This window comes from Rattus rattus, chromosome 8 (assembly GCF_011064425.1).
Source record: "Rattus rattus isolate New Zealand chromosome 8, Rrattus_CSIRO_v1, whole genome shotgun sequence".
NCBI lineage: Eukaryota > Metazoa > Chordata > Mammalia > Rodentia > Muridae > Rattus > Rattus rattus.
The window spans coordinates 92207692-92220781 of NC_046161.1; the positions used below are offsets into that span (position 1 = coordinate 92207692).

The 13090-nt window shown below is 36.6% G+C and overlaps 1 protein-coding gene across 3 annotated transcripts in view; it reads left to right on the top strand.

Annotated features, from left to right (window-relative positions):
* The window catches only part of Stag1 (stromal antigen 1), a 371976-nt gene that overhangs the window by 255364 nt on the left and 103522 nt on the right, over positions 1–13090 (top strand). For all 3 annotated transcript variants that reach the window (XM_032910192.1, XM_032910191.1, XM_032910190.1), the window contains one exon: positions 1538–1652. In XM_032910192.1, the coding sequence (XP_032766083.1) occupies positions 1538–1652 (115 nt within the window). The remainder of the gene's footprint in view (positions 1–1537; positions 1653–13090) is intronic.

Consider the following 13090-nt stretch of genomic DNA (forward strand, 5'->3'; position numbering starts at 1 on the left):
GGACACATGTTCCACTATGTTCATAGCAGCTTTTTTAATACTATCCAGAAGCTGGAAAGAGCCCAGATGTCTCTCGTCAGAGGAATGGATTCAGAAAGTGTGGTCCATTTACACAGTTGAGTACTACTCAGTTATTAAAAACAATGACTTCATAAAATTCTTAGACAAATGGATGGAACTAGAAAATATAATCCTAAGTGAGGTAACCCAATCACAAAAGAACACACATGGTATGCACTGATAAGTGGATATTTGCCCAAAAGCTCAGAATATCCAAGATCACATTCACAGACCACATGAAGCTCAAGAAGACGGAAGACCAAAGTGTTGATGCTTCTGTACTTCTTAGAAGCAGGAAGAAAATGCTCTTAGGAGATAGAGTGTGCGAGGGACTTTGGAGGAAGAGAGGAGGGGGAAGAATAAAAGGGATGTTTGGGGAGATCAAGTATGGGAAAAGATAGGATGACATGCAGAGTGTCAGGAATTTGAACAGAGGTGTGTAGAAATGTGGCATGGGGAACTAGGGGTAGCCACCAGCAAGTCCCAGTTGATAGGATCGCAAGAGGCTCCCATGACCCAATGGGGATGAGATTAGCTGAAATGCCCAACAATGGGGTTGGAGAGAACCTGTAGAGACCATTTCCAGAGGTTAGGCAAGGCCCATGGTTGAGGCATGGTACCACCCCCTCATCTCCAAATTTTTAACCCAGAATTGCTCCTGTCTAAAGGAAATAACAAAACAAAGTATAGAGCAGAGACTGAAGGAAAGGCCATCCAGAAACTGCCCCACCTGAGGATCCATTCTCTATACAGCCACCAAACCCAAACAATATTGCAGATGCCAAGAAGTGCTTGCTGACAGGAGCCTGATACAGCTGTCTCCTGAGAGGTTCTGCTAGCGCCTGACAAATTGAGAAGCAGATGCTCGAAACCAACCTTTGGGCTGAGAAAGGGGTCCCCAATGGAGGAGTTAGAGAAAGGACTGAAGGAGCTGAAGTCATTTGCAACCCCATAGGAAGAACAGTACCAATTAACCAGACCATCCAGTGCTCCCAGGGACTAAACCACCAACCAAAGAGTACACATGAAGGGACCTATGGCTCCAGCTGTATATGTAGCATAGAATGGCCTTATCTGGCATCAGGATGAAGAGAGGCCCTTGATCCTGTGAATACTTGATGCCCCAGTGTAGGGGAATGCTAGGGTAAGGAGATAGGAGTGAGTGGGTGGGTGGGTCTGTGGGGGAGCAGCCTCATAGAAGAGGGGGAAGGCTGAAAGGAAATGGGATAGAGGGTTTTGGAGGGGAAACTGGGAAAGGAGATAACGTTTGAAATGTAAATAAAGAAAATATCTAATTTTTTAAAAAAGAATTCAAGGGCAACCTGGGCTGTACCCTGTCTCAAAAATGACATGATTTGTATTGAATTAGATTAATAATCTTTTAAAGATTTTTTTCAACAATTAACTTTTAAATTTATGATTTTTTTTAAATAGTTTAATTTGTCCTCATGTTAATTTGTATTGTCCCTCCCCCCAGGCTGTTTAGCAGACATGACCCACAAGCAGAGGAAGCATTAGCAAAGAGAAGAGGAAGAAACAGTCCAAATGGGAACCTCATTAGGATGCTTGTTCTTTTCTTTCTTGAAAGTGAGGTAAGAAGGGATTTAGTTTATTCTTCTTTACTTAGATGTTGTGATTCATGGACAGCAGTTGGGGTTCATTTCAGTCATAGGAAAACAAGCCTTTTCCTTGTAAAGTTACCTTTTTGAGTTATTCCATACTCAGCTTTTTGTGAGTAATTCTGAATATATGTGTAGATGGTATCATCCTTATAGGAGTCTATCAACACTGAAGTAAACTAGTAAGTTTAAAGTTTTATATTGTTTATAGAATGCCAGTTTTACATGCTTTTTTTAAACATAGAATTTCTCCCTATAGTTCTTAAATTATTTTATTAAACTGTCTTAAGGGCTTGTGAGGTTTGGATTGTGGTCAAGTTGTGCCTGGCACATAGAAGGCCCTTGGTTCATGACTTTACATTGCCAAATAATGGTAGCGTACACCTTTAATTCCAGCACCTGGGAGTCAGAGGCAGGTGGGCCTTTAGGTTGGAGTCCGCCTTTGTTTATAGAGCAAGTTCCAGGACAACCAAGGGTACAAGAAACCCTGTCTTGGGGGGGGGAAAGAAAAGAACAAAAGTTGTGAATATTTTCATACTGTTAAAACTATTAGTTTTAGCTACTTTGAAAATAATGTTATTCTTTTTTCATTTACTATAGCCAGTTATCAATTATGGAATTTTCTGAGTAGCACTCACAGCAGAACTGTATTGGAGAAAAAAGCTTTGTTTACTCTCTGAAATGCCCCTTAATACTTTTATCAGTATGTCCTACTACAGACATGATGTTGGTTAAACAATAATGCTGGTTAAAAATCCCTGAATGTATAAACTACCTAGTTCAGAAATGAATGAAAATACAATTGCAAAAGAAGTAAAGAAAATTAAAAGTCAAGGCAAACATGGCAACACAAACTTCTAATCCACAATAGATGAGTGGATGTGTCTGGCAGATCACAAGTTCAGGGCCTGACCAGGCCGATTTCAAGGCCAGCTATTCATTCAACTTAGAACTAAGTTTCAGAATTTTGAAATATAAAGAGCTGGGATTGCATTCAGTTCAGTAATAAGACCCTTGCCTAGTATGTGTCAGGTTCTAGTTCAGTATCACGAAAAACAAAAGAAATGTTTTTAAATATTAAGACTCAACTTTATTTGGAAAAGAGAAAATGTCAGAGAATGAGAAACCTAAAAAGATTTTATGAATGTTCAAGTTTATAGCACTGTAACTACTCTATAAAAATGAAGTAGAGGAAGACATCCTATGTAAAAACTAAAACAAGAAAAATACATAGCAAATAAATACAATGGGGGCCAAAGGACACACCTAGAAGTTGTCACTATTTCTTCAATTGAGACTAAATAAAAAATAATATGGAAACAAAATCATCAGGAGAGTTGTACTCAAATGTGTTAAGAATGGTGTTTTAAATATACCTAGGAATCACTACGGTATTTTATTAATGTAATGCCAGTTCCAAACCTCTAAAATGGGACATTACATTATCCCGTTGAACGAGTCCAAGGCTAATTTGTGTGCTTCTAGTTCAAACTTTGCATAGTAAGGATTTAAAACTTTGTTTTCCTAACAAGCAAGTTTAGTTACATTACAGAATGAAATATAAAGTTTTAATTATAAAATAAAGTAATAAATCAGTAAATATCACCTGTGATAGCCATTTTCACTGTACCATTAGGGTTTACAGCAATGGTTCTCAACTTGAGGATCACAGCCTCTTTCAGGGCTGCATATCAGATGTTTACACTATGATTAATAACAGTAGAAAATTGTGAAGTAGTAATAAAAAATTTTATGGTTGGGATCACCACAACATGAAGAAGTATATTAAAGGGTCTCAGCATTAGGAAGGTTGAAGACGATTGAGGATTGGAATAAAAAGTGTTTTTCAGTAATCACAAACTATATAAAAAGTAGTTTCTGATATTAGTAGAGATGGGCCATACAAATATTAACGTGTTGAAAAGGTAAGTAATAGTCTTAGCTGAGTTTTACTGTTAACTGTTGTTCTAAAAACTCTCAAGGACTCCTTAAGTTATTAAGAGGCATATACATGTGTCATTTGAGGCATTTTTATCTTTAAAGTAATTTGTAATGGTTATATTAATGATTTCATATATTACTAAATGTCTATGCTTGCTACGAGTACAACCATGTGAAATTGGATATCCCAGTTTTCAAACATGTATTTCTTTACAGCTGTACTTTTAAGCTAAGTACAAATGATATTTAAGGGTTTGGTCTTTCTGGTGTCCTGTGTTTCACAAAAATTAAAAAAAGACAATCTGTTATTTTTAAAAAGAAAAAAATCTTACCCTATTGCACGAGTGTATACTAGTGTTAAAGCTACTTTCCTATTTTGAATTTGTTTTTTAAATTTACTTTCTATTAAACATATCAATTTGTAGAGTTTTAGATAAAGCTTTATGATTGGTTAAGACTTCTAGAAATCAGTGAGTTGTAAATCATTTAAGTGTGATTAAAAGAACTGATTACCATACTTTGTTTTTTTGAAATGAAATATAATATGTTAATAATATAATTCTTAAATGTCCAAAGATTTATAGTACGAGTACAGTTATAGTGATAAGGGTTCTATCTAAACTACTTTTTGATTTTCTGTTGGTATCAAAATGTAACATTTATTATAATCTTTAGCAACCTTTTGGTAGTAATTAATTTTAGGTTGCAAATTATCCTGTATTTTACATACTTGGCAAGTTTGTAGCAGAAGTGTTACTTGAGTGTAATAGGTCCAGATTTTCCTATAATGGTAAAAACTATATTACTTGTGTATATATATTATACAAGATATATTTTGAGTGACCTATTTTCAAGTATATTTATGTAAATCCGGTTCTCTCCTTATAGTCTTATGTAATGTTCAGAACGACAGTGACCCATATTATTGATAAAACCAAGAAGTTTGTCCCGGGTATTAGACATTTCTTGAACTAGAATAATGTTCTTCGAATGATTGGTTTCTCCCTCTTCCTCTCCTTACCTCATCACCCCCTGACCAAGCCAACTCAGTCAATATAGTCTTGAGGGTGGGAGTGAGGATTGAAAAGAAAAAATACAATTAGACAAAATTATAACATGACTCCAGCCACTGCTGAGGCTAAAGCAGCTTTATTTTTCCTCTGTCTACTTTCATATCAATCTAGGTACATTCAAAGAATAAGGTTAGTTATCAGATCAAAGCCAAAGTGATCAAGCAAGGCAAAGAACAAAGAGATCACACCAGCTAGCAATCAGTAAGGTCCCCAGAGTTGCTGGGTCTAGGGATTTAATAGGATTATCAAGACAAAAGAGAAGTCACACATTCCATGGCTGTGTTTATCTTAATCCTTGCATTAGCCCAAATGTGAATATTCTAATTGGAGCCTACTTCCTTGAACCCAATGACTTGCCAAAATTTCTGTGTTTGGCACCAAAAGCTCTCCACAAACCCCCAAAATAACACCAGTTGTCCTTTTCTCATCCTGTGTGTGTGAACATCAGAAGACAACCTTTGGTTTGTTCCTTACCTTCCAGCTTGTTTGACTTCTCTTCATTGGTCTCTGCGATGTATGTGCACTAACCTAACTGGCCCGTGCATTTACAGAGTTCTCTCCCTCCTTCATTTTGTATGAGTTCTGGGGTCACATGCCTGTGCACTAACACAGAGCTTTTCTGTGGCTTCGGGGAATTATAATACAGGTCCCCAAACTTGTAGGACAAGCTACCATTAAGCTACCTCTTTGGCTCATGTTCACGTTTCATAAAACTGGATAATGATTAACTTTCTTTGAGCAAGATCAAAGACCCAATGTTGGAATGCTTAGAAATTTTAGACTTAATCACTTAGACTGATGATTTTAAACTGAAAATGATTTGTCATAAACTAAATTCTTAGAAGTTCCATTATATCCTGAACTCCTATAATGTATTTAACTATCTACCAGAGGTTAAAATGCAGAGCATTCGGGGTTGGGGATTTAGCTCAGTGGTAGCAAGCGCAAGGCCCTGGGTTCGGTCCCCAGCTCCGAAAAAAAGAAAAGAAAAAAAAATACAGAGCATTCTTGATATAAAACATTGGCAGCAAATTTGAAGCTGTTTGAAGATGAATCATAATATACCCAATTATAGTTAAAATCTCCAGGAAATTGAAATTGTTTAATCAGATGTACAAGTTTTGAAGAAAGCCTGTAAAGTGAATTCTAATTTTATCTTACAAAATAAAGTGTACCAGCAGTATGAATAAAATTAAAATATAATTTCAATTTCAACATAAATTTTTAAATATCTATCTTCCTGTGTAGTCTGTTTATTAAAGTTATTTGCCATTTTGTTTCTTTAATTCTTGAAGAGTATAAAAATAGTTTTCCAGTACCGATATTTATAACAGGATGACACCAGTAACCATTTTTTAGAATGTTGTATTTCTTGTAATTTTAAAGTTACCATTTTTTTTTTCTTTTAAATCCCAAGGGCTTACTACTGTGTTGTGGTATAACAGTCGTTGAAAATGTCTTTAAGTCCTTCTCAGAGCTCCATCTTTGACTCAAAATGGAAGTTCCTTGTTATTCTTACTGTTGTTACAATTTTTTAATCTCAATTTTGTTTTATGATAGTCCAAATTAATTTAAGATCTTCAAGCTCTGTGGTTGTCACGTAAGTCTGAAGACAAATTCGCTAAACATTTTATCAATCCCATCCATGACTGACAATATTGTATGCTTAATGATATGGATAAATTTGAAACGTAACAAGAAAATGAGCCAATACATAATCTTTCCTTTTTAATACACTCATTGAATTTATAATAGCTCATTCTTTTGTGTAGCAACTGATTATTGGTTTTAACAGAATGCATTCATAAGTCACTTTTCTCATTGTCAGATATTTTATTAAATATCTGATAGAATTAGCTTAAAGAAGGAAGAATGGTTATTTTGGTTCATAATTTGAGAAGATAGAGTCCGTTGTGGCAAAGAGAGCAGGACAGCAGGAGAATAGGGCAGCTGTTAGCCTTGACTCTGGATTCAAGAAGTAGAAAGGGATAATGATGGCACTCAGCTTGCCTTCTCATTTTTACCTTTTAACTCAGTCTGACCTTCAGAACTGTAGCATGGTTCTTTCTTTCATAGCTGAACCTCTTTTTTAAACTTCCTCAGTGACACATCTTTTATGTCTCCCAGGTGATTACAAGTTCAGTCAGGTTGACCGTGAAGATTATCTATCATGATCAACTTCTTATCTTGACACCCAAATACATCACTTTCTAGTCATAACATTCCATTTTGGGCCTTTAAGAGTTACATCCATCTCATAATGCAAAGTGCTTTCAGTCCAACTTGGAAAGTATCGATAGTCTTCAGTAGTATCAATATTATTGAGACATCCCAGGTCTCTTCTGGGACTTGACAGAATTAACTACAAATCTGTATAAAATAAAGCAAATTACATATTTCTAATATACGAAGGCAAACAATAAGCATTTCTGTTCTTAAAGGTAAGTATAGGGTTATAGCAAGAAAAAAATCAGAATAAAACCCAACTGGGTAATAACTAAACCCTGTACTCAGTGTTTACTTTGGTAGCCTTGAGTAGACTCTATTTTTTTCTTTCTGCAGCACATATGACCTCTCTTTGGCTAGGACTACTTTTGCCTGCACCTTTTCTTAATGTAGTTTACATGGTCTTGGCATCTCCAACATTTTACCATCTCTGTTACCATTTGAACCTCACTACAGTTTCACAAAATGCCTCCGTAGCGAGAATCTTACCCTTCCACATATTGTGTAGCCTAATATTGGCTATACCAGCACCATGGGGATGATGTTCCCAAGTTCTGACTATTGGAGATGTCATCTGCTCCCCTTCTGCTATTGCTATAGTGTGCCTTAGAGGCTAAACATGTAAAAGTTTCACTAGGCAGTTGTTTTCAGGCATGCAGCCCTTTTACATGCATTCTCGTTCAAATAAATTTTCATTTGTATAAGCTAGCCTTTTAGTTGGTTAGATGTTGTGTTCAGAATACTTTTCCTGACGTTTCAATATGTGATCTGTTAAAGTGATTTTCTCCACACCAGCCTTGTCTTCAGCTTTAAGCTTAGTGATGTGCCTTTCCTCCCCAAAACTGTACTTTTTCAGTCTTCATTCTCCTTAGATCTGGCAGTAAGTGTTGAGCAGTACTATACAGTAGCCTAATACTATGTTGACTTGAAGTTTTTACCGCTAAACAATCTAGGCTGTGGTCATTGAATTCAGTCACACTTAGGTTCTTGGAACATGGGCAGAAAGTAGCCATATTTATTGAACATTGCATTATGAATGACTTTTATTCTAATTACTACTAGTTTTACTGCCCCTGAAACGTTTAGCACAATCTTTCCTTTTCACTTTTCTGTCAGTACCTGCTGTTCTACACTTTGGCCAGAATGGCTCCTGAAGCTCTGCTTAGCTCATTCTGAGGCTTTTCTAGTCTAGCTCCAAACGCTTCCACATTTCTCTCAGAGACCACTTCCAAAGGCCTGTGAACTATACGTTCAGGTTTATTGAGGCAGCATCCGTACTCCTTGATATAACTTTTGTATTGATTATTTTTCTTATTGCTATAACAGCATACCTGGCAAAGCAGCTTAAGGAAGGAAAGGCTTGGTTTGGTTTACAGTTTGTGAAAATACAGTTCTTCCTGGATGGGAAAACGTGGCAGTAGAACTCGTATTGCATTTGCACTTAGGGAGCAAAGAGAGATTAATGTTGTTGCTCAACTTGTAACTCTGCAAATGATACAGTCCCTCCCATATCAGAGTGGGTCTTTCGTACAGTTGGACCTCTCTAGAAGTCTTCTGAAAAGAAAATCCCAGACATATTTCTCCTATGTCTCCAAATTCATTCAGATTGTCAATAAAGAGTACCACAGCATTGTACAGTACCATCATCTTCTTACAGTCCAAAAATAAGTAAATGTCCAAATTTAGCATCTACAATAAGAATATTGATTACTATAAGCAAACTTCTATGGTAAGAATGATGACACTAAATTTTAAAGCACAGGAAAGAAAATCATCTGAAAATATACTGATTCTACAGCTGGAGAGAAGCTTAGTGAAATCATGTGCTGCTCTCCTGGAATAGCCAGATTCAGTCTCTAGCACCTATATGGTAACTTACAACTAACTATCTGTAAAGTCCAGTTCCAGAGTATCAAAAACCTGGCCTCTCAGGGCACCAGGTACACATGTGGTATTTATAAAAACAAATAGGGAAAACACTAAAAAAATGTTTTAAAAATAAATGTTTTTTTTTCAAAGAAAACTGATGCTATTTGATGCTGGGGCTGGCATTGCTCTCATTAACAACTTTATAAAGCTCATTTCCTGGTATGACAGTGAATACAGCTACAGCAACAGGATGGTGGACCTCATGGCCTACATGACCTCCAAGGAGTAAGAAACCCTGGACCACCCACCCCATCCCAGCAAAGACACTGAGAGCAAGAGAGAGGCCCTCGGCTGCTGATGAGTCCCATCCCAACTCGGCCCCCAACACTGAGTATCTCCCTCACAATTTCTATCCCAGAACCCCATAATAGCAGGAGGGGCCTAGGGAGCCCTCCCTTCTCTCTTGAATACCATTAATAAAGTTCACTGCACACCTCCCCCCCCCAAAAAAAATTGAAATATGTCATCAAATCCTCCATCAAAAACCTCAGGCCAGATCAGTGAAGATGAAAGAGACATTTCCAGTTTCCAAAAGGATGAAGACTGTAAAAGCAATAAAATATAACAAATAACTTATATCTTCATGATCAAAACTAAAGCATTCCGTTTTATTAACTTAGACTTTTCTCAGAGAATTCCAAGACACTCACTAGTGAGAGCAGTGGAGGCTAGTGAATGTATATATAACAGGAGTCGTGATTAAATGGTGCCACTGGACTGAGCTAGTTCATCTTAAAACTGCTAATCCAGGGCATTTAGGATTTATGTAGTGTGTCCTAAAAATAAAATGAAAAAAAAGTAAATTAAATTAAATGAATGCTCAGGCACTTTATGGCAAACAGAAGGGCAGAGAATTACATACCTTCTAGTGCATATCACTGACAGAAATCCTGTTTGATTACAGATTTCTCCCTTTCCCTGTCAGCCAAGGAAGCCAGCCAGGGTCTTGAAATAAATTTGCTGACACAAATTAACAAACAAAAGTATATAAAACTTGAAAAAGAAATAATGACAATATAGTAATGAAAAAACTTAGTTCATATCCCTAAGTTATAAGGAGACTTTTATGAAAGAAAGCTTAAACTAGAATTCTATCATTTGAGGCAGTGATTCAAATATGACAGAGAAAACAGAGAAGTGCAAATTTATAGTTTTGTTTTATTATGTAACAGGAACTCTGTAGAAAGAATGGAACAGTGGTGGTTTTAAAGGTTCATAAGTTTTCTATGAACTCTATATTGCAAATCATTGAGGATTTTTTTCTAACAAAATGGAAGCTGAGTACAGTAAAAGAAACTCAAATGTAGGAAGCTTTGGTAACTAAATCTATAGTTTTGGGGCTAAGTATAACTGATATTTAATCAATTTTTTTAATTCTTAAAACTGTAGAAGCATAATGTTCTAATTAAAGAAGTAAAATGTACATCAAGCCTGATAATAGAAAAATATATCAAAAAAATAAAATAAAATTGAATGAAAATTACAACATTTAGTCCCAGAGAGAGAATTGTAAAAGGAACAGTCTATTAAGCTAGGCTCTCTGGTTATCATTCCCTCTGTACCCTTGCCTCTGGTGCATGTTCTATCCCAAATCGTGACTGATTTCTAGTACTTCACAACCAGTTAAAAAGGGAGACATTTTTAAATTAAAAGCCAAAGTCACCCGGTTATAGTGGCACATGCCTTTAATCTCCGCACTGAGGATGCTGATAGACAAATCTCTGGAATTAAAGGCAGTCTGATCTACATAGTGAGTTCTAAGACAGCCACAGATGTCTAGTGAGACCCTGTCTCAAGCCACCCCACCCCCTCAAAAGCCAAACTCAAAAAAAGAAGGAAGATATGAAGAAAGTGATTGCCTCTGACTGTCAGGAAGATATTAGCTTTCTCTTTCTAGATACAGTATATACAGACTTACAACCTGGAACAGATGCCTTTTTTCACTGAGTTATGCCAAGAGTCACCTAAACACAAACATCATAGCTGTCAACAGATTTGTGAAGATCCAAGTCCTGTAATTTGAATCTTGGCATCTAAGTGGATGAGATAGGGATTAAGGGGAAGGACAGTGTCAATAGGACAAAACAGCAGTCCACAGGTTGGGAAGAGTTAAAGGATAAAAGCTTGGAGACTTAGGGAACATTAACATACCACTACAAATACATCTACATGGAAATAAACTTCTCTACTAAAACTCTGCATTGTGTGACAGTAGAGTTTACCAAGAACAGCTTTGATATCTCCCCAAGCACTTCTTTGGCCATGATACTCCACTGTTACCAAATCAACATTCATGTCTCTGTCTCTCAGTACTTTGGGCCCTGTCATGAAGCTAGACCCTCTGAATAACTTGCAGGTGCCTGTTCAAGGCAATATCGATGTCTTCTATTTCAGCTACCCCATCCCACTCAGTGTGCTTCTTATGGATTCTGTAATACAGAAGGTGGCAAACATCAGTTCTTTTTCACAATAAGGAAGGGTATTCCCAATGAAAGTGAACTCTAGTTTAGACCATGAAAAGTTACTTAAATGCCTACATTGTTTCCAGCAAGTTATAAAAACCTTGTTTGCCTTAGTAGTAAGAGGAATGCAGAAGGGCATTTGGATTTTAGCTGACCTATATATTCAACCTCAGTTATACACCATTGCTGAAGTATGGACCTGCTAAAGTCTGTTAGGTCATCCATCAGCTCTATGAGAGCATTTGAAAGACAGTAAATTGGTCCAGCCACTTTGTAATCAGTGCAAACCAAGAACTCTTAACTGGAAAAAAATTATATTTCTGTGTAGAACCGGAACTCAAATGCTGCCACACCCAGCACACAGGTACTGACCAGTCTTCCCCCTGTGTGACACTACTGTTCACCCCATTGGGTAGGTTAGCTTCCTATGAGCATTGCTGACACTATGAGCCTCTGTCTCTCTTCTCGTAGAGCCTTCTTTGTACTATGCCAAGAGCTATCTAACATTTTTCATACCCTCCTTTGAGAATAGTTTGATATTTTGTAATTGAAATCTCATTTCAAATGCAGAAAAAGGCAACAAGTTTTAAAGCAAGAAAAACTTACTTGGTGGGGGGTGGGAGGGAATAAAACACTCAGTTAAGTACTATTAATTAGAATAGGGAAAATAAATACCACTAATATTTCTACTATTGGTCATCCCAGAAAATGTAAATGTAACATGATGTGCTAAAAGGAAAAGGCATTGTCCTTTGAAATTGCACTAAGGAAAATTAAAAACAGCTGAATGCTACTTAAAAGCATATTTTAGTCAAAATAGCACAGAAAGTTTATAAATAATGAGCTAGGTAACAAGTGCTTTTAAAAAGCAAGAAAGTTACAATCATAAAAGTTAAATCAGAATTAAAGACCAACAATGTTAAAGGAGTAAAAAAGACATAGCTTCTGTTTTTAAAAGTTTTAATCTGTTAAATATAGCCCCTCTCTTCAGCCAAATATGTATATTTAGTCAAGCATAAGAATATATTTAATCATAGAAACATATTTAATACTCTTGGTTTTTATAGTAGTAACATGCATGCCACTGTACATTTTGAAGTACGTAGTCCAGTATCAGTAAGTACATATTGGATGGCTATGCTGTTGTCACTGCCAACAGTTTTAAATTCTCCTCTAGCTAACATGTACCCACTCCGCAGACTTTTTAGCATAGGCTCAATGGTATTAGTTTGAATGCTTTGGATGTCCTGCTTCTATTTTTATATTTGACACCCCTTGTAATGCCCCTTGTTCTTGTCACTTTAGGGATGGTACTAGTGATGATCTAGGAACACTTTCTTCAAGATGGGTGACTGGAAAGTCTAGAGCTGTCACATTACAAACCTTTCTCTCCTACCTCACCCCCAGAAAAGATTTTGCTAGTTAGTATTACTTCCTCTGGCTTTGACAAAACTCATTGGGAGTTGGGGCAGAAGGGTCCACCTACTCTTGCATGCATGTTTGTGGTTTTTCTAAATATTACTGGAGCCAGTGTATGAGATATTAAATGCAGTAAAAAAATAAAGTAGCAAATTAAGGTAGAAGATAGAATCATCTACAGATGATCCAATGAAATGAATGAGTGAGAAAAACAGTTCAAGTGTTAGATCGCCAGTGCCTAGGTAGCAGAAGATAACCAGTAAACCTGGATAACCAGTAAACCTGGAGACCAGTAAACCTGGAGACCAGTAAACCTGGATAACCAGTTAAACCTGGATAACCAGTAAACCTGGATAACCAG